At 35.7% G+C, this 23,205-nt stretch overlaps 1 protein-coding gene across 19 annotated transcripts in view; it reads right to left on the bottom strand.

Annotated features, from left to right (window-relative positions):
* The window catches only part of BAZ2B (bromodomain adjacent to zinc finger domain 2B), a 142,785-nt gene that overhangs the window by 37,939 nt on the left and 81,641 nt on the right, over positions 1-23,205 (bottom strand). For 12 of the 19 annotated variants that reach the window (XM_083841634.1, XM_083841636.1, XM_083841623.1 and 9 more), the window contains 8 exons: positions 22,342-22,535; positions 16,963-17,172; positions 15,874-16,272; positions 13,151-13,760; positions 11,489-11,785; positions 9,254-9,314; positions 8,560-8,668; positions 8,197-8,298 (listed from right to left, as the gene is read on the bottom strand). In XM_083841634.1, the coding sequence (XP_083697760.1) occupies positions 8,197-8,298; positions 8,560-8,668; positions 9,254-9,314; positions 11,489-11,785; positions 13,151-13,760; positions 15,874-16,272; positions 16,963-17,172; positions 22,342-22,535 (1,982 nt within the window). The remainder of the gene's footprint in view (positions 1-8,196; positions 8,299-8,559; positions 8,669-9,253; positions 9,315-11,488; positions 11,786-13,150; positions 13,761-15,873; positions 16,273-16,962; positions 17,173-22,341; positions 22,536-23,205) is intronic. The other 7 variants (XM_083841627.1, XM_083841629.1, XM_083841631.1 and 4 more) reach the window with 3 other exon arrangements.

Genomic DNA, 23,205 nt, shown 5'->3' with positions numbered 1-23,205 from the left:
ATTACAAAGCAACCATGCCACTAATCTTTTAGTTTTAATGATTTCAGACAAAACCACTTAATACTCAGCACGTTTTAAAGCAGAAACACAGATTTTTCCTTATCATATAAACTGAAAAATAACTTCACTGCTTTCACAGAAACCACTGCTCAATGTAAATGAAAAAAATGCCAAGTTATGGGTCACTGTCTTCCAACTGTTAGTGTTTATAGTAACTCTGGCATACAGAAGCAGCAAATGCAGTGGTCTATTTTCAAATACTGCCTCTTGGGTGTTGTATATCTTGGTTTTGTAACAACTAAACTGAAAAGCCCCAGGCTCATTGCTCATTTTAATCTTGAAGTTTTGTTTAGTACAATTTAGTTCTTCACCCCTCCCACAGAAAGGAATTAATTTCTGTGCCAACTTGAATTGAAAGAAATGAGAAATTTGTAGCTTTTTACAATACATGTTAACTAAAAGCTACAGAAACTATATTCTTTAAATAAACAAAGCAACACAGCAATGCACTGAAACCTTTCTTTCACTATTGTTACTATTTCTTAATGGAATCTCAAAAACAAATAATAAAATACTTTGTTAGAAATAGCGGTCATTTAACTGATGAGAAGTTTACTGTTTCTACTGAACAGAACAGTAGCTTAGCCAATCTGATCCTGATTAAAGCTATTTCAAAATTGTAACATCTTAAACAATATTCACAATCATTTGAAAACAATGGGGAAAAAAATGGAAGCTAAGAATCCTTTAGACTTCTCCATAATTTGCCTTATAAATGTTCGTAAAGGATTTTGAAAATGCCTGCTAGATCAAGAATGAAAGTTGGTAACTTATAAAACCCATTATATATATATATGTTCACAATAAATATATATTTGCATTACAAGTGTACCATAAAATAATGTTTGCTTGTTTCGTCATTTTATTATTAATTTTCTGCTCATTCTTCACAATTCATTAGAATGATTAATACAACGTGCAATTCTTTTTAAAAAGGCGTTTAAGTAAACATTCAGATCCCAAGAAGCTATCAGTATCTGCAATGATACCTTTTTTGAAGTCTGTACGACTCTCAATTAGGACCATCACAAGAGTACATCATCTCAGCTGCCAGACATTCCAAAGCACTATGGTATTAAGTTATGTTCTTAAAATACAAGCTGCTCAGAATCACCACCATATCTCTATATGTAGAATATATCATTGCTAAGGACTTTTTAATCCAAAATTAATTACCTCTACAATTTAAACAGAAGTCCATTTGTTTTCTATCTTTAAGAGTACTGTTTAAGCATACATCGTCATTTCACTGTCTAGTACGTAACTTAAAATTTATTACAGGTTTAGTTTGTATTGTTGAGCAAGGTAAGCTGGATTTCATACCACACTTATTTATATAACACTCCAACCTATGAAATCATCTCATAAATTTTGTGTCCGATAAATAAATAAATAAATCAAGGAACATAAGGAGAAGCAGCCATGGCTCAAGTGGCACCTTAAGTCCTGCAATGGAGATTTCTCTTGGTCTCTATTTTCTATGGTCAATGATACTAATGATAACAAATGTGCAGAACTCTATCTGCAAAAGTAAGACAGATCTCTACAAGGCTGCTAGTACCACAGAGACTATGGATGGATATTACAGTTGCCTAATTCTCCCAGAAGAGAAACTAGAGGCCATTATATGAAGCTCACAGGAGAATGGTTCAATAAGCAGTAAGAGCTGGCATTTCAAGAAATGGGAATAAGACTACTTCACATGTTGTCAGAAGACACTGTGGATACGGTAAGTTTCCACAAGTTAAATACTACACAAAAACAGTCTAAAAATAGATCCACTGAGAGACACTAAATAGAAAAAACACAACAGGTTCAGGACATCCCCACAGCTTAAAATACCTGGATACTGGGATAACTGGAGGTGTTATCCTACAGGTTTGCCGCCCTAGGCATCCACTGATAGCTACTGCTAAAGAAAAAACACACAACACAAAGGACTCTTGTTCTGAATCAGTTTGGCTGTTCTTATAAATTTATATTGCACTTATAGAGGAACAAAATAAATATGACAAACTTCATATTATTGGTTTTCAGTTATCTATTTTTTTGTTAACAAAAACACTGCAAGTTGATGAATATCACTCAAACATAAATCTTTGATAAAATTCGTGATGCTGGGGGAGGGGCACACAGCGTGGAGCACATGGAGGCACACACAATATTCTCTGCCTTCATGTTGCATTAGGGGAGGAGAATTTTATACCAGCATAAATGTACATTTATTCACTGTCAAGTGTTGATTTCTGCCAGTCAAGAATCTGGTGATAATCTGTCCAATCCCTGACGTATGTTTCTATCTTTCATGAACCATTACAAAAGGCTGTCCAAGGAAGCTGCCTTGTTGACAATCTAGCTGGTGTTTTGATTTGGTTTTAAATACAGTTTATTCTCTAAACAACTGCGGAATCTGATTGTTGCATTTAAGCTTGCAGTTACCACCAACTTTTGTGAAGGGTTCACTATTAGTGTAGCTCAAATGTCATGGAAGGACAAACCTTGCGATAAGAGAAGGCAGAAAGATGACCTTTCAACCAAAATTTTATTTCTTATTACCCATTTTTTAATGTGAGAAAATAAATGCTACTTTGAATTCGCTTGATATTCTTCTAAGAAAATATACTTGAATAATCTACGTTCTCATACATCTCACTACTGTGAAGTTTCCACTACAATCAAGTTAATAACTTAAATAAAACTTGTATTTTACAATTTATAGTAATATTAGCAACTTACTACACTATACTTAGTATGTTATTTTATTAAAGCAGTTCTGGAGTTAGAACATACAAAAACAGAAAAACAAGAAACAAATACAATTTCCAAGTCTGCACATAAGTGCTCCTCCAGCTGCATGCATCAAGGGCAAGCACTCTACACCGAACTTGAACAACATGGTCAAACCAGTATGACGATGTCTGTAAAAATAGGCGTTAACTGACCATCTATATTTTGGGCTCAGACAGCTTTCAAAAATCTGACCCAGAATACATTTCTATCAAAAGAACAAACAACCAGATATTCTTTGAATTCTCTATATGCCAAAGGAGAAAAAAAAAAAAATGGGGCATGTGCCCCAACATAGGAGATACAGTGGCTTCAACATAAGCTAGGCCTCACTGCACAACCATTAGAGGAAGACTGAAGTGCTATTATGGTGAAATGTTGTGCTTTATTGTTGAAACTAAACAAAACAAGAATACAGTTTCTCTCCTTCAGGTATCTATGATCTGTTGCAATACTCTACTGTGCTCAGCACATTTGCACAGGCCTAGCAACTGTGACAGACAGAAGAGATGCTGGCCTCTGGAAAACACAGCCTACAATAACCCTTCTGGCCTCAAGCTACCTTGAATGGTACAAGATAAGTATGCATAGAAGTAGAACCAAGTCCAAAGCCTGTAAACCAAAATAATGAACAAAATCATGGGCACCTTAGAAAAAGCAGACATCATCATTAATTTCAGTTTAGATTTGTCAGACAAAGTGAAGAACAAAGCTTTCCAAATTGAAATATGGAATTCAGAATAGGAAAAACATTTTAAAGTTTAGTTTCAAGCAAAGAAAGCAATTACTTTACAAACGTACACAACAACTGCTTTTAAAGTTGGCTGTTCTACATAGCTTTTTTTTTTTTGCCTGTGATAAACATTTTAGACTTCTAAATATTTATTCACAGAATAAAAAAATTAACAGACTAAGTAAATAATAGTAAGCTTAAGAACTGGCTTAAAAGTGGCAAACCTCATGCCTTATGAAGATAGATTGCATTTGTTCTGAACGGCATCATAGTAAGAAACTCTTGTGAAAGTCTCTAATGTACATACATGTTATATGACACTAAAGAGGTAAGAATTAAGATATCTGTAAGCATTTTTTCCTTTCCTGTTCATGCGTTCAACTGCCCTTCTAGGCAAGCATTAAGACTCGAAGAAAAAATAAATATTTCCCCACCTTTATGCAAAATTCTACGGGGAAAAATGTGCATGTCATGTTTACTATTACCCACCAGGCTAATCCCAAGTTTTCTCTAACTACATAATGACCCTACAAAGGTTATCAACTCTGTGTTACAACTAGTACATAGCAGAGGATTATCGAAGGATAAACCACATCCTACATGAACCTAACAACCCCACAACAATCCATATGTAAAACTAATCCTCCTCAGTCTTGTCTGATGTATGTAAGGGACAGAAATAAACGTCTTATCTCCCTGTTCTGTATTCAGATCACTAGCAGTTTGATCAACATTTAAAAAAATAAGTACAGCAGAAGGCTTATTCACATGCAGTGGTTAGAATTGTTGAGACACATTTAAGGTTTAACTAAAAGTCCATACTTCTAGATGAGAAAAAAGTGTTAGTCTAGAATACAGTCTTACATCAACTACGTTGCTATCTTTCTCATTTCTCTAAAAATACACACATACCTTCTGACTTTCTTTATTACAGATTTAGAGTGAAAGCTTCAAAAACAAGGATGTAAAAAGGAAAAGGTTAGTTTTTTTCATCCTCTACCTCAATTTCTTCTTAAGAACTAATTTAAAATACTTACTGATAGTTACATGTGCTTACTTCTCTTAAATTCGTTTTTTAATTATTCTTTAAAAATATTATCAGTTTAAAAATGCAGTGTAGCCGTCAAATACATCAGCTTCTTAAAATTCTTACACTGCTTCCAATAGAAATTGTTTCCAAGGAGAGGGGGAAAATGAGAGAACTACACAAAAAAAATCAGTGTTATCTTGCTGTTATCAGAGGACCTAATTGCACTTCAAAAAGCTAATGTGAACTACTAGAAGACAATTAGATAAGTTTCCGACTGTAAGACAATGGAGTCCTATAGTTCACCAAAACACCCTCTAAATTTCAGGCCACACGTATATATATATATATGTATATATATATATATGTACATACACCCTATATTTAACTGGTGTTGTAACTTAAATTTATTTTTGTTATGAAAATAACTGAGCACCAGATACATCTAAGAAAACTTCAAAACACAAAGTTTTTCACCTAAGCGTAAAAATAAACATTCTGGTTTCCATGACCTCACCTCCAAAAACTAAGAAGTAAAAATTCCACTGTGTCATATACACAATGAATCAAACTGTTCAAACTTTCTGGGCTGGAGCCAAATACATTGCTCATGATGTTAGAGGCTGGAAAAGTGGGCTGGCAGAAACTTCATGGAGTTCAAAAGGAAGTGCAAAGTCCTGCATGTGGGGAGGAAAAGGACCTGGGGGTCTCGGTAGACACCAAGTCGAACATGAGCCAATAACGTGCCCTTGCCACAAAGAAGGCTAACAGTATCCTGGGCTGCACTAGGCAAAGCACTGCCAGCAGGCCAAGGGAGGTGATCCTTCCCCTCTGCTCAGCACTGGTGAGGCCACATCAGGTGTCCAGTTCTGTGTCCAGTTCTGGCCTTCCCAGTACAAGAGAGGCATGCAGAGTAAAACAAATGGCAATGTAGATGAAGGGACTGGAACATCCCTACTGTGGGAGAAAGACTGAAAGAGCTGGGAGTCTTCATCCTGGAGAAGGGAAGGCTCAGGGGACATCCTACTGATACCTGTAAATACCAGAAGAGAGGCTGAAAAGACGACAGAGACAGACTCTTTTCAGGGGTGCTCAGTGATAGGACCAGAGGCAGTGGACAGAGTATGAAATACAGGAGGTTCCATCTGAACGTCAGGAAAGACTTTTTTACAGTGAGGGTGACTAAGCATTGCAACAGGTTGCCAAATGAGGTTGTGGAATCTCCCTCCTTGGATATATTCAAACGCTGTTTGGGCATAAACAAGTAGTTTGGACCAGGTGACCTCCCGGAGTTCCTTCCAACTGAGCCATTCTGTGATTCTATGATGGATACTCTTGCTGTTATTCATTAATCAAAGACAGTAAGAAACAAACTTAGGGCACAGCTCAGTACGGCTCCAAAATACAGCCCTCCACCTACTACATGAATGCAGCATTCATATCCATATTACTCCAACTGATAAGGACCCATGCCCTCTCCATCTCTCCATCACTACACACACACATCACTAAAACACAGCAGTATTAAGCCTCCAGGTCTTTCCACTATATTTCCAACTATATTTCCACTTTTGAGAAACTTTAAGCGTTCCTCTAGAGCCTACTATTTCAGGGTCCACTTCTGCCAGATATGTTGCTCTGTTAAAGCAGTTGCACAGTCACTGCACAACTGCACTGATCTGAATAACCCGTAGTATCAGGTTACTTGTGCCCCATGACAAAGAAACACTGGCACCATCAGAAACAGGTAACCCCTGTATTTTTGGCTTGCTAAAGGCAATTCTTCAGTATAGGTAATTTAGTCCACAGAGAATTTTATTTGTATCTCGTTCCATACATGAGCATTATGAAAATCACTTTGGATGCATGCTGTACATCTCAGAAGATGACAAATATAAAATAAAAGAAGGGAAAGTTAACAGTGAATCAATAATAAAAAACACTCAGAATAATCAAAATTGGAACATAAGCACTAATCAAACTACTTGAAATGATTCTAGACATCAATAAAGATATGATTATCACATATTGTTTGCAGGTGAACAATTAAAAAATATCTGTAAAAAGGATGCACACTATGAAATACCGGTATCACATATCATACCTATCACGTACTAAGTGTGAATTATCAGCTTGAGTGTAGCTCAACTGATCACGTTACAATCTACTCAGTCAACAGCTGATACTTAAAATATAAATACATCTCAGCACATCTGAAATAGCTGTCCCGTTTGAGTCTCTTTTTACAATAAACTTTTTCCTTGCCTAATAAAGTCTAAGCACAACCTACCACAAACTATCCAAAAGTAGAAACTACAGTCAGATGTACAATAACTTAATGTTGCATATTGCCAGTCTTGCCTACAGGAATGTGCTCTTCCAACATTCCTTCTTTCTGAAATTGTATCGTCCCAAATCTGAATATTATCCCATGAATTAAAGGGCAGAAGAAAGAGAACTAAAGAAGGGAATAAGTTTAATGAAAGAATATGAGAAACACAAGAAAAAGTTAACAGGGTAAAACGAGAACAGATATCCTGACGTTACGCTGTGTTCACAGTATAAAGAATTGTTCAGAATAAGCTGTTCAGGTACATAACATAATGCAGTTCACACCTACATGAACTTGTAATTTTTGATTTATGAAGGATAAACATGAAGAGGTTTAAACAATGTTCTGCTCTGTAAGTCAGGAATCAGCACGCACTACCTCGAAGTAGCTGCTTACCATGAACTCAGCCTATACTATCCTTTCAAATTTTTACTATGTAAATATTATGCATTTCCACAGGATATAGAGCCCACATAAGGGAAAACTACAGCCTGAATCCAGGATTGCTCAGAGCGTGGCATCTGTCCACATTCCCATACCACATAAAGTTACTTATCTTTTAAAGAAGAAAACATATTTACTGACAAAGTTCAAAATTTTTTGCACACGTCCTAAAGAAATAGTAACATGACTAAACTAGAGAAATATAGTATGGATCAAAAATAGTATTAATTTCTCCAAAATTCTAACTTAATCTACACAACATCTAATAGTTCAACCATGGTAAAACATAACTGGTATACCAAGCATTCCCTCCCGTAACTATCTACTATTTTAAGAACGGAGTCTGAGATCCCTGATCCAGCCAACATTTGTATTTAAATATGTATTTCAGATATATTATGAAGGTGAATACATGAAAAGAGTGTAATTTAATGCATACACATAAATTGCTATCAATATTAGGTTTATACAAGACAGGAAGACCAGTTTCAGTCAAAAACAGCTGAACATTGACTCAGATAAAATACGTAGCTCTGAGTTCCTTCTTACTAGACAAAACCAGGCTCAGAGATGATTGTGAGGCATGCTGAACTCCTGGTGTCTCCTAGTGAAATCACTAAGAGGAGTGTTTTTCAGCACTGACAGTGATCAAGCTCTCAGCATCTCACAATAACTATCATAAAGAAATATGCACATTTTTTAGAAAGAATCAGCTAAAAACAGTTAATGCTTCAGATTGTAGCAAAAACTACTTCACCTAAACTTATGTTAATTTCCTTGGATCAAAGACTTTACTTTTTAAAAAGCAGATACCTGCGGTCCATCTCTGGCTTCATAGAAGTCACCCACTCCTATTTTTGCACTGAAGCTGAAATTGTCCCTTGAGATATCCATTATTCCATTTCTGCTGAGATACTGAAAAAATCACATATTTTTCCACTTCAGCTTGTAAATAATTACAACCCAGCTTTGATGTACAGCTAACCGTGAGTGCAATGTTTTGCATATTCTATCAAGGGGATATATAGGAGATCAGATCGGTAATAGGCTGAGATACATTACCCATCAGATCACGTATTTTGAAATAAGGATCTTTATTGGAAGAAAAAATGAAATTTTTTTATTGCAAGCATGCTTAGTAGCATTAGAACACAGAAGTTAAGAAAAGGAACATACCTTTACTACTTCAGGATACTGTCTCAACTTCTTTCCACAAGGTGCAAAATATGCTACTTCTCCTTGAAGACGACCACCAAAGTTTCTTATACGGGTTTCTCTTTGCCAGCTAGATTAACATGAAATAGTTGTATATAACAACACTTTTTTTTTTTTAAGCAAATAACATAAATCTCAGAATAGGTGTATATAAGAATATTTTTTTCAACAAATAAAGACAATTTCAGAACTTCACATAAAGTGAAAAGGTCACATATCTTAATTTGACAAACTATCAAAAAAATCAAATAGGCAAAAAGATAAATTATTATTTAGATTGTCAAATTTCTTGTTATACATGAATTTATTTAGATCAAGCTACTCACATATTAGCAGATTTTAGAACTATACTTTAAGGAGTTATTTGGCATCTCTACCGGCTCAGAACAAGCCCAAAGTACTTATTTTCCAGCAGCACAACTGCTAAAAGGCAGGTCATGTTCACAAAAAAGTAACTCTGATGAACAAATGAATACTTGAAATATGCTGGTACTTTTAAAGAGATCCACAGACACTGAGTTGAACATCTAAACCCTTGAAACCCTTCCTTTTCTTATATTTCAGCCCCAAAAATCTTTAAAACATTTCTTTACCAACTCATTTTTGAAGATATTAATTCCCCTCTGGGAAACAGCAAGTATATATGTAAACCTACCCATATTCTAGAGGAACACGCAGCTCCCGTTCATCTGTTACTCTTCGCCTTTTTGAAATGCCTAAAAAAGAATTTCTAATTAACACGTAAGAGAGTTTAAAAAAAAAAAAAGGTAACACGTTCCTAGAATATACCTTTAATACTTATATCCTCAAAAGAAAAGATAAGTCATTTTTCATTACAGCCATTATATATCTCAACTACCAAGAAACTAGAGTAACTTATTCTCCTTTAGAGATACTTTTTCCACTAGCTTTCCTTTAACCTCTTCTTCTAGAATTGTAACCAGAAGAAAAATCTGATCATGCCGTACTGAGCTGCTTGTCTTGGTTAGCCCTCTCAGATGGAGATACGCAGATGCGCTGTAATAATTCCATGAACACCTGTGTTTCTATACCAGAACATATTTAATATTTTTCATTACAGAAGATGAAAAGGGAAAAACCCTTTACTTTAAAAATCCGTATATGACTAGACTCTGTCTTCAAAAGTACTGCATAGACTGCCATCAACTATGACATGCAGAAATTTTTTCAGGATTATTCCAGCTATTCAGAATTCAAACAGCTGTTGATATGTTTGGTGCTATTTAAGAGACTGAATCCAAAAAAAATAGAAAAAATTATCAAATGTGAGGCTTTAAAGAGTGCTGAAGGTTGGTTCTTTTCACAGGCTTTTTTGAGAGAACAGTAAGCTATCAACTACGTGCAGAGACTAACTTTTAGGAAGATTTGTCTAGACCTTGTGATAAGAGTGTGATATAACTCTTCCTAAGTGGACATGAGAGAGTATCCTTATCAAACCACATCTTTGAAATTTGCTCCAACCTATTACAGTTAGAAGGAGTACCGTATGGTGTAATGGCACAGGTTTCCAATGGAGAAGACTGAATGATCTGGAAACAACTGCTGATTAGAATCCTCGACAGAAAACAGCGTGGAGCTGCCCATGCCTGAATGCCAAACTGCTTGGACACATATCTGCAGTCTTAAGCTAACATGATCATTACATTACTTCTAACACTCATGGTAGAGGGAGGAACGTTGTTTGTCCAAATACAACTGAACTGAAAAAATGAGTTCTCCAATGCAAACCAGATATAGAGAAGAGACTCTAAACCTCTTCAGCAATAAATTACCTTTAGGTAAGATGAACACAAAAATATTTTAATAGATTTATAGCCATTCTTAGTAGGAAAAAAGTATTAGGCCTAAAACAAGGAGACAAAATCAATGTATTGTATCTCTTACCTCAACACACTAACAAAAATCCACTAACAGCCTTTTAGAAGTATCATATATCATCCCAGATTTCTAAGAAATAAAGTAACTTTGTACTTTAAGAATTCTGATTACTCCCAATACGTGTAAAATCTTCCACAAACTGCGTAATTCATATGTTTGTTTCTGGGAAAAACATGAGGTAGATCACAATATATTCCTTCAAAATTAATGCGCTTCATGACATGGCATCTAACACCTATTCCACTGAATCCAAGTACAAAAAACAATTATGAGTGGATGTCACCATTAAAAAACTACTTACTTGTACGTTAATTAAATATCAAGTTGCTAATTCAAAGCAGTAAATATGAAACTTGATTTGATACTGTACAAACTGAGGAGTGTGACTGACTTTCAAAAACGCAGCCCTTTCTGCAGCAGCTGTAATTACTTAATCATTCAAATTAGTAACCAGATAAAGAATTATAAACACTACAAAAGTATCAGGAAACTGCTAAATGGTTCCTTCCATGAAACTTTCAAAAATAATTCTGTGGGCATGATCCATACATTCTTATTGAGAATTTCAAAACAAATAATGAATAAAGATATATTTTAACAAAACACAGTCACTAGCTTTGTTGAAGAAGGTGCAGAAATAGAAGGCTGTGTGCAAGCTATGATACATAGAAGTTAGAAGTAAGCAAAAAATTACTAGTTTGGAATAAAATGGTAAATAAAGACCAAACAATAGTTTTAGTGTAATCATCATGAAATCTGGTTAATACATCTTACTTTCTCTCAAATAATTACATGGACTAAGACGTCCTAGGCTAAGTGTAATGTTCAGATTCCAGGTATTTGCAATTCTGCTGAATGATTTTAAGGTCTGTTGCAAACACTCATGAAAAAAATCACCTGATATCAGTGCCTAAACTACTTTTTATAAGTAGTTTTGCAACACATGCCACTTAGGTGTATAACTGAATTATATAAAAAGACATTCAGATACCACAGTGTGTACTTGGTGTAAGAGTAGATGGTGCTGTCCCAAGAAAAACTGCAGGCTGGGACTCTGGACATAAAGCAGCTGGTGCAGAGCTTGGGGTCTTTGCTGCTTGGAGATTAAGCGGGGTGGAATGAGCTGCAGGACCAATGGAAGAGCTCTTCATGGAGGAAGCAGTTTTATTCAGTTTCAGTGGAGTTTTTTCTCCCTCAGTGTCTGTATCTGATTCATCTTGATCCTTATCATCCTCATCATCTTCATCTTCAGACCCTTCGGTATCCGATTCAGAATTACTGTCGGACTCTTTAAAAAAACGTAGCAAAAGGCACATTATGACCAAGTTACTAATAGCAAACACTTAAGTTTTAACACTTGCAAAGTCTTTGGTCTTATTAAGTAAGGTGTTTTGAATTCAAAATTTTTAAAACATTTCCTGAGTAGCAATTGAAGGTTATAACGAATTACCTAAACTTTTAAACGACTAAAATAATGACAGCATAAAGTAATCCTCCACTATAATGCACCGCTGTTTGGAACTGAATTCCTTGTTTTTCCCATGAGGAGAAGATCGACAGAAACTGAAGTGTTTTAAGAGGGGGGCAGGAGTGTCGGAACTAGATGATCTTTAAGGTCCCTTCCAACCCGAGCCATTCTATGATTCTGTGAAGAGATTGTTTACTATGGCTACAGCTAAGTAAGACTCCTCTGTGAGCCTGGCAGTGGCCAAGCACTTGCACATGAATGGCACTTCACAGGCTGTGAAATCTAGCATAAAGAGGAAGAAGCAAATGGTGGAACTGGGTAGAGGGAAAGAGATGTCAGAACTGGAGGTGTCACAATCTGGAAAAAGGAAGAGTTAGAGATAGGGTAAAGGGTAGACAGGATAAGGAATGGAAGACTGGCTACAGTTCTGAAGACAAAAAAAGGATTAGTATAGGGTATGTGGATAAAAGGAGGAGAGAGAATAACAAAGGTGGAGCTGAACACAAGGGACGTGGGCTCACAGGGGGAGGGAGTAGCTGGGAATATAATCAAGTCTTCAAAACAGGTCTAGCCTTTCTGAACTGATTCAAAGACTTAAAAAAGCAACCTGAAAGATATCTGTGAACATTGCAGCCTTTACAACTGTCCTGGTACCTTCCTGTAATCTTGCTCACTCACTACCATGCTCCTGAATGAAGCCTAGAAATACATTTTTCTTGCCAGTCTTGAAAACTTGAAAGCAATTTGCCTTACTTTCTCTCTGGATGGGGAAGCCTGCTCTGCAAATGGGCTCTGCCTAACAGAATAATTAACCGTTAACAGCCTACTGTCTCCAACACTCTTCTGAGCACACTGCCATCCAAACAGTACATGAACTGTAGGCTGGGTGATTTATCTGGATGTCAGGTCTCCAACAGCCTTTCCAGAAGGCCCTCAGACCCCCTTTACTAGGCAGCTGAAAGTATACCTGCCATGTGACCAAGTATCAGAATACTCAAAACATGATTTTGGATTTAACATAAGGAAGGACTTGGAGGCATGCGCTACTTTCCATGGTATCCTGAAGACACTGGGTGGACCATGCTGCCTCAACGTTGCCTTCATTTTGAAATACAGTGGGGATAATGCATGTTTTCAACACACACACAAAAAAGTTTGTTTTTCCTATTAAAAAGATTAAACCACCTGATTGGCTATCATCAGAATCATCATCTTCATCATCCTCATCTTCATCTTCATCGTCGTCATCATCATCATTTGAATCGTCAGAGTCCTTACTGCTGGGGGCATCTGAGTCTACCCCTCTGAACTGCTCCACCACCAGTTTTGGAGAATGAAGGCGGTGTTGCGTTTTTACTGCATTTACTGCGTTATTGCTGACTGCTTTGTCCTTTCCTGAACCAGGTAACACAGGAGAGGTAGAGGGCATAACAGGTGTCCGGTTACCAGTTGGTTTTTTCCCACATGCACTCAAGTTCACTGGCAAAGAAAAGGGGGTACTGCTAGAAATGGCTACACTTTCATTGATCTTGGTGTGGGATTTCGGTTTCGTAGTAAGTGCAAGAGGAGCCTCCTGGATGACGCTCTGAATAACTCCATTGGGTTGGTGATTACCTAGAAGTGCATTTGTCAGGAATGGATTAGAATGGTTGTTTTCCAAAGATGTGAGTTTTTGATGAGCTGGTGAACTAGATGTTGGTTTGGAGCTTGACAAAGCTGCAATAACCTTCTTCAGGTTCTTAGATGATTCTTGTTTCTTTAGATGTGCTGCTGGGAATGTCTGTTTATATTGTTCCTAAAGAAATAAGAAGACAGAGGAATAAAATCTGGATTTTCTTTTCTTTTTTTTTTTTTTCAGCCAGATGAACTCTATTAAATCTTTAAAATGTGCTTTCAGAAAAACTATTTTTAGTAGGTCAAAAGTAGGTGCTAGTGACAACAGAAGAGATGAGTAGCTACAAGTTAAGTCTTTAAATCCTGGGATTTTCAGTGTAAATCAAGTAAGAAAAGATGAACTGAACGCAAAACAAAGCTGATCTAAATAATGCAGGGAAGATTGCTGCATTGCTCTGGACAACAGTTTTCATGAAGAAATTAAGCATGATCTTAAAAAAAAAGAAAAATAGATTACCTTTATGTACCTACATAAAGATAAACACACTTTTTACTCATTTCAGTATATTAAATTACATTACTGAATTTAAACTATCTTTAGGAATTTGTCTATTTTAAAGTACACAGTAAATACAAACATACTAATGGCTATAAAACAGAAAAAAACAAGAGGACTCTTGGCACAGAAACGTTTTATCCAGAAAATCATCAGAAAAATGTTATTACCCAAAAGCACTGTGTTAAGCTAGGCTTTAATCTCTGAAAAAATAGTACTTTATATTTCTTCAGATAAAACTTAAAATGACATAGTAGTCATTAGTGCTTCAGAAATACATATAAAGCTCTTGTCTCAAGACTATTCCAAGGATAAAGAAAATTCATCTTCCTTGATTAAAAAAGAAGAATTAATATGGTGCATCTAAAATCAATTTTTAAATATTAAGTCAAATACAATACATCTTGAAGTCACTACCATTTAAAACTGACTATCAAACAAAACCCATAAAAATATTTACATAGTGCTTGTTTCCAGTAACAAAGAAATCAAAACACTAAATGGAAAATGGACCACCACCTAAAGACTCTCAACCTAAATTTGACAACAGAAGCCTCTTCCGATGGCAAAGACACGTGTTGTCATAATTATAATTTATTTACAAATTCTAGTTAAATGATTAGCTTATTTAAATGTTAAGAAGCAACTGGGAGTTGAAAGAAGTAGTGTTTCTTTTCCAGACTAGGAATAAAAATTGCGTTAAAACTTTAAAATCCTTAGATGGTGAGCTAGCTGTGAATCAGACTTCATTTTACTTTTCATCTACACTACTTATAATGAGGTGTTTAAAAAAAAAAAGAAACATCTTCATAAACATATTTATACATATATATATCCAGCTTCAACATTTTTAAAATATTACATTTTTATCTTCCAATCTCCATTACAAATAAACAGACCAGAAATTATGAAAAGTCATCACAAGTCAACAAAAACAATTCTGCCTTAATCAACAATAAAAAAAAGTATATAATCTACAAAGAATAAGTTACAGTACTGTTAAGTTAGATACGTGTAAACATATTGTAGAACCATGAAAGGAAAAAGGAAATAAAAATTTTATTGCAAAGGCCATACTGAGTGTTAATAGCTATCAATCCATGAACACCCCCTGTCTATGAGAAAAAAAAAAAAAGTAAATTGACATTTTTGAGGATTCCAGCTCTCTGGTTTTAAAACACGATTTTAAAAGGTAGCTTTAATTACTCTGACTTAAAAATAACCAACTTGAAACAAAGAATAGTCTCGCTTATATGACTAGATATTGAAAGTATTAGACTAGCATTTTGATTAAAACTATGAGAAGCAAAGCTAAAACGTCCAAGCCCATAAAATTTCTCAGGAGTATTTTTCTCATTTTGATGTTGATTTTAGTTGCTCAAATTTCTTTAAGAGGTGCACAAAAAGTCCTTTCCTTTCTTTGTCAGCATCTAAACAGAGTAGTTTATAACCTTCATAAACCACCACACTGAAGCCCTTCCAAATGCAGTTACATTTTTAGTTATCCCTTGTGTCCAAGTATTACAGGGCTTACTGTATTTACAATAGTATGATACCAAAGTTACTAGGTGACCTTCAAAGAAAAGGTTCAAATTTAACAACAAACTGCAGACCACTTTAAATTATATTTTAACATTATATTGAAAGTTTGATAACACACTATTAAGTCTTGATAACAACTTGTTAAGCAGACAGTACAGGTTATAAATAGTTAGAAAAACAGTGTTTTTTCACTCACTCGTTTTGATCGTATATCGCTGGTCAAAGGGACAGAGTCTTCAGAGGTATTCTTATTCCCTGCTTTGAGTAGATCAGAGGACGGAACTATGAGTTTTAAATAGGTTTCCTTTTTGGCTTGATGTACCAAAGACAAAGGTTTCACATTGGGAACCAATCCTGTAGACTGTATTACGCTAGTGTGTTTGTTCACAGATTCCTCCTTTGCCTGAGAGCTTTGGAAAATAAATGGAAGCTGCTGTGACAAAACCTGAGGCTGCTTCTGCTGGGACTGGAACGATGAGTGAGTCTGGGAATCAGACACAAGAGGTATCTGCTGGTGTGTTCTTTTTTCTTGGGGCTTTTCAAGTGTTTTTTGTCCATCAGTTTTCGTATCTGTTACACCACTATGCATTAGCACCTGCAAAACATACATTTATGACTGTTCATATTACATCAGTTAAAGATGCTGAAAAAAAAATTATATTATCCATCCTCGAAGAATGATTATACTCTTCTTTGCTGAAGACGAAAAATAAATTTAAAAAAATCTTGTTACATATTTAGGCTTTTTTTTCTTTCCAAGATAGCTTCAGCGTATGAATACAATGCTAATAGTAGAGAAAGAGTACTAAAACGTGATCATTTTAAAATGTACTGTCAACTGTAAACCTAACAGGATTCCTAGTAGATTCAAATCTTTCTCTTCTATTGGTTATCAGGAAAAGTAACTATCCTACTAGAAAAAAGGCAACTGCCCTGCCAAAATGCAATATTTAGGCAAAGGTATACTTCCAATACACTATAAATGCACAGCACATCATTTCTTGGTGTTCAGTGTGGGGCTTTTTTTGTTTGTTTTTGAATTTATTTCCCACCTGACAATAAAACAATCTACCACTTGTTACCCCCTAGCCCCTCAGGAACAAGAAAAAGATACCAAAAAAAGGGAAAGTGAAAAAAAAAAAAAAAGTAAACCAAACCAAACCCAGCATTCCTAACATTTGTAAATGTTAAATAATTATTCTATGGTACAAACATTGTATCTTTTTTTTTTTTTACCAACAGCTTTCAGTGACAAAACTGCAAACATCAAAGTGAGATGTCATACCTTGTTCTTGGTTTTGTGATGTGTTTCATTTTCAGAATCAGATTCATCATCTTCACTTTCTTCAGCACTCTGGTCCTCCTCCTCCTCTTCTTCATCCTCCTCTAGATCATCAGAGTCGCTACTACTTATGCCTTCACTTGATGTGTCTGAAGAAGAGCCTGAATCACTGTCGCTATTACTGGAGCTTTCCACTGCTTTTTTTCTGGGCTTCTAACAGGAAGATGAATGCTCTATTAATGGTTCAGCTTTAATCTGTTGAATCACCTTTTAGTATGCATAATATTCAAAACAAAAAACACTAAGACTTCGGAGTAAAGGGGCCTGCAATCCTCGAACACAACTAAGGTAGCCTTAGCAAGAAACTAAGAAGCATTTCACAAGGTGATGAAAACGACACAGGTCACAAGGTCCTGCCAAAATGTTTTTTGGGGCACACTGGCAGGACTGTAGTTGGCAACCTACATTTCAAAGCAAGAAATCGAATTAGAGCCTAGAAAACTGGTCTGGAATTCAGGTCTAGAAAACATCCACAGAATATATTGCTTCCAAAAATTCAAAAACCGAAAGATTTTTGGCAAAAGTAACACAGAAAGAGCAACATGTATTAAATTCACCAATCTATTTAAGAAGCATATTCATTTAAAGTACATTATTTGTAATTTCACAGTATGTGTTATTCAGCGGTATAAGTTTTTGGCGACTGAAAACAATCAAATTGCTTCTGGGAATTGCTTCTAGAAAAAGGACCAAAACCTGCTGAAATATTCTGACAACGTTATATTTAAATTCTTCTTGGAAAGAATCAATTTGCAGACCAGAGCAGGAAAGCAAATGAAGAAACAGAAGAATGGAGAAGCAATGTCAGAAAAAAACAAACTAACCTCTGAGATGTTTACACTGCAAGACCAGATTTGAAAATGCAAGATATGGGGAAAATTAGCTTTTTAAAGAAGCTAATTAAAAGAAATACATTTTATAAACGTATGTGAAGGAGCTTCATTGAGACTTGAGTATTATAATGGTAGATATGTGAGAGAGACATGAAAGTATGTATTACTGCATCAGGGTGCATTTAAAGTAGAGTTGGCAGAAAGATGCTGGAAGGTAGAGAATCACATGAAACAAAATTACAGATACTAACATTCTGCTTCTGATGCCTATGTAGCATCTGAACAGGGCACATAAAGTCACTAACAGAAATTGTAAAAACAGTCAAAAGGAAGATAGATGGACAGCAAAAATGGTGCATAGAGGTTAAAAAAAGATGCAGCAATTCAATACAAATGGGAACATCAGAGAAACTGTGCTTTAAAAATAAATGATTTGTTAAGAAAAAAATAAACCTCTTGGAATAGTTAATGCCAACAAAATAGTTACCTATTTTGTTCATGGTTTGTGTATAATAAATCAAGGTACTAAAAAGAAAGCAATTTTATGTCAATAATCTTTGTCTTGTTAAGAAGGAATTCAATTATATTAGTAGAAGAACATAAACTTCTTTTAAGTGGGACTGAATTTACATCACGAAACATCCATGAAATGTAGAAGCTGTAAGTGGATTGAGTCTCAGTTACTTGTCAATTGGCTGGTAACTGTATGTTCTTTTAAACTACATTTTCTTTATTGATTCTTGTGATGAACACAGTAAAACTTCTCTAAACATGCCTTATGCATAACACCACATGCATTGGTTTGTTGTTGAGATATCTTAAAAATTTATATTTATTTGGATTTACTGTTTCACTGCTCAATTCAGAAAAGTGTCAGCTGGTATTTCATGTAAGGGACTGTGATCTGAATGTATGCAGACAAAAAAGCAGTTCTAAAAAACTGTACCTGTCTACAGTAGGTCCTAAATGTTTTGTTGCTGACCTCTTTGACATCATATTTAAGTATCTTTCTGTTTAATATTTTTCACAGATGCAGAGCATTTTTTCATGAAGGTCATAAAATAAAGAACAAATCATGATCTGAAGTAATAAAAGTAACAATGCATCCTGGAGCTACATAAATAGGATCCTATCCTAGTTTTTGCCCTTCATCCCCCGTAGAGAGAGATCTGAGGGTTATGGTTGATAGCAAGCTGAATACGAGCCAGCAGTGTGTCCTGGCAGCCAGGAGGGCCAACCATATCTTGGGGTGCATCAAGCACAGCATTGCTAGTCGGTCAAGGGAAGTTACTGTCCCGCTCTACTCTGCGTTGGTGCGGCCTCATCTCGAGTACTGTGTGCAGTTCTGGGCACCACAGTACAAAAAGGCCTGCACGCCACCAGCACAGATTAGAGTGGGAGACTAGCAAGAGACATAAAGTCACTTGCTAGTGACTTTATGGTCACGTTCAGCGTGGGCAAAGCTACAGACTGTGAAACAGCCCACTACCCAGACAGAAGGTGGTTTGATCTAACCCAAAGAAAATGGGTTTGCTCTGACGAGTGCACATACATTTTATGAACTACCTTAAGCCTTTAAGTAATTTGCAACTTTAGGGAACAAGAGAACCAGTATACATTAGGATGAAACTTAAGGCATATTATCCCAGAAAACTAACATGCTGACAACCCCGAAAGAAAATTGCAACTACAGACAAGATCAAAGAAATCAGAGGAACATTAAAAATTAAAACCCTGAAGAAGCCTTAAAGAAAAGAACACACAAAAGTATAAGGAACTAAAAGTCTTACAAAATAAGCTACACAATAAAATCTCCTATAGAGAGTAGAAAATAGGAAAAGATGTAAATGATGTTACACCTTCACATTTAAGAGCAAAACATCTTTCTACAGAAATCGCAGCACAAAATATTGTCTTCCTACTGACTACTTTTCCCCTGCTTTAGAGACTCAGTTCCACCTGTGGATTCTTTCTTGTGGGAAAGGAATTCGCAGGTGGCTTTGCGCTGTTTCACACGTCCCTGAATTAGAGATAACGAGGAAACAAGCGGTAGAAACAGAAACTTGAGCAAGGTCAAGATAAAGTAAATTGACTACGGTGTTAAAGATGAGCTTTGGGCAGTGGCCAAATGCTGGCTGGCTCGAGGCGCGTGTCTGAGGGTTTCTAATCAACTGTATGACAGATTCAGGGGCATGGACAGCGCATGGGGCTACGGGGAAAGTATATGTAATAGTGAAAAATGGCAATAAACGTCTCCTGTTCAAGAGCCATCAGAAGCCCATGTCTTTCATCCCTTCACTTTCTAACATACTGAAACAAAAAAAAAAAATTAAATCAAATCTTCTGATCCACTTCTCTTCTATAGCATCCTGTATGTTTTGATTGGAAAGTTTGTTCAAATAACTCCATTGACAAACACCAACCACATCTAAGTGTTTCACAGAAAAGGAAGAAAATTCATACTTACAGACAAAAGATAATACAAAGGAGAAGAAAATAATGCTGACAAACATCCTGACTGAAATTTGAGGAAAAGGAAAAAAAAGGTGAAACTTCCAGTGATACTCATGTTAACAAGTAACTAACTTAACCAGCTCAGTTTTCTGAATAGGGCAAACAGCCAAACAGAGAACAGTTTTCTTATTTATTTACTTACAATATAACCTTTTGAGAAATTATTTGGAGGTATTAAGAGAGAATTTTATCCAGCATTCTGCCTAACTACAGTATCAGTCAGACATGTCATTTACATATACAGATATATCCACAGACATTATCTGGAAAAAAGCTTTACTTCTGAACTGTAGAAACAAAGCTTACATTTTGCACAGATATCCACAATGAAAGAATTTCAAAAAGGAAAGAGATATATCTAATATTTAAGAGAGGAAAAGGTCAAATTCCTCTATCTTAATACCTTCAAAAGTTGCTGATGGTTTAAAAAATGAGTAAGGTATGAGGGAAAATGTTCTTTAGTATGTCATCCATTTCCCTAATTTTAGTATATTAAAAGCTATATCACTAGACAAATACAATTAATAATATTACTGCTATTTTTAACAGCTTTTTTTTTCTTTTTTTTTAATGTAGATACATGCAAACACCAGTCCATTGAAAATGCCAAACCTCAGAACACCCAGATCTTGTATCTGAACATAATGCAGCAAGAGAAAGGAAGCAACAGGGTCAACTTTCTCACCCGAAAAAAAAAATAATCAAGATTTATTTTAATCTAGAATTCCTTAGCTTCTAATGCAACAGCAGTTGATACCCCAAGTAAAAACACGGGAAATGGGACAGTAAGTAATCTAGTAATTTTGGTTTCAAGAGGAGCAAAGAACTTCAAAAACGTGTAGTTTAACTCTATGAAACTACTCATGTCTTCAATATCAGATGGCTGCACAAGCTCTTTGCTGAATCACAGTCAATGATATTACTCAGTTCTTCTGATTTATACTACAAGAAAATATAATTTTATATATTTATATGTTGTAGCTTGATTATAATATTCTACAGAATCATAAAAAAAGGGACCTCAAAGATCATCTAGTTCCAACCCCCCTGCCATAAGAAGGCATGCCACACACAAGATGAGGTTGCTCAGGGCCTCATCCAACCTGGCCTTGAACACCTCCAGGGATGGGGTATCCACAACCTCTCTGGGCAACCTGTTCCAGTGCCTCACCACCCTCTGAGCGAAGAATTCCCTCCTAACCTCTAATCTAAATCTCCACTCTTTTAGTTTAAAACCATTCCCCCTCGTCCTGTCGTTATCTGATTGAGCAAAGAGTAGCCCTCCATCTTTTTTGTAAGTCCCTTTTAAGTACTGAAAGGCCTCAATGAAGTCACACCGGAGCCTTCATGTCTTTAGGCTGAACAGCCCCAGCTCTCTCAGCCTTTCTTCGAAGGAGAAGTGCTCCAGCCCCTTGATCATCTTTGTAGCCCTCCTCTGGACTCGCTCTAACAGATCATACTCCAGGTGGGGCCTCACAAGGGCAGAGTAGAGTGGGACAATCGCCTCCCTTGACCTGCTGGTCACGCCTCTCTTGATGCAGCCCAGGATGCAGTTGGCCTTCTGGGCTGCACATGCACACTGCTCGCTTATGTCAAGCCTTTCGTCCACTATGCTAATATATAATGTCAATATATATTGTGATTATATATTATATTATATTTTATATGTATACATATATATATAACATAAATTATATATCAATATATATTTTATAGTATGTTCTTGAATATTTGTGTTTAAAATATACTTGGATTTTATAATTGCATAAATGAAAATGTTAAAAATTATAGATGTTATCTAGTGAAGTTAGTGCTAATAGTTCATAAACATGTAAAAAGTTTAAAACTAAAAAAAAAAGCAACAAAACATTTTGTATTGACATAAAACACTTAAAAAGGCAACTGTTCGCACAAATCTGAACACTTACCATCTCAATTTTTTCAGTTGAATCTTAAGTTGTTTATGCATATTTACCTTATCTTTGATTTTGTCACCTCTGGTGTCCAAAAGCTGAGCTTTGCTTTGCTCCTGGTTGTATTTGCGACCTCCTGCTCCTGAGGTTATAGTTTTCAGTTGTCCTGCAGATGCTGCAATGCTAGTGGATAGTACAGATGTGCTGATACCACATACTGCAGTGGTACTGTTCCCATTCAGTGATCCATTTATACCTTAAAATGACAGATTTTACAAAGTGACACTTAAAAAAAACAAACACTAAAATAGCATGCCCTTTCTTTGTGATGCCCCAGTCACACTAACCTAGCTTCAAATAAACCCTTAACATGACACTAGACTACTCCCAGTTAACTCCTATCATAATCTCAGTTTTTCCATCTAAGAATCACTTTGAATTGCTCATGGACTTACTTGAACAAAAACATGCAGACCACCCATCACCTGAAGGGCAAACAAATCTAATGCTGTAAGGTTAAAAAAAATAAATAAAAGATCTGAAATCCAAGCTATCCTAGAGTTTAATCAGGGACAGAAAAACAAGATTCTCCAAAAAAAAAAAATACAAAAACATATACAATCCAGTAAGTATCTCACAGAACAATCTGCTTCAGATTTTGAAATATCAAGACTCCAAAGAAAACCACAATAAACCAAACAAGTGTTTTCTAAGAAAATATCCCTATAACCACATGAACTTGTTGCTCTGCAATCCCACAACTATCATCAGATTGACTTTGAAATACCTATCAGGTCTCCTAAAAGCTACTAAAACTATAACAAAAAAGCTGCTTGTGCCTCAAACAAATGCATGTTGTATCTTCAAAAGACATGAAGTACCACTACAGAAAATACTAGTTTGAATTGTAAAAAAAATGTTCTAAC

The sequence above is a fragment of the Anser anser genome (genome assembly GCF_964211835.1).
Source record: "Anser anser genome assembly, chromosome: 6".
NCBI classification, from domain to species: Eukaryota; Metazoa; Chordata; class Aves; order Anseriformes; family Anatidae; genus Anser; species Anser anser.
Note: the sequence above shows the minus strand (reverse complement) of the source record. Positions and strands in the feature narration are given on the sequence as shown.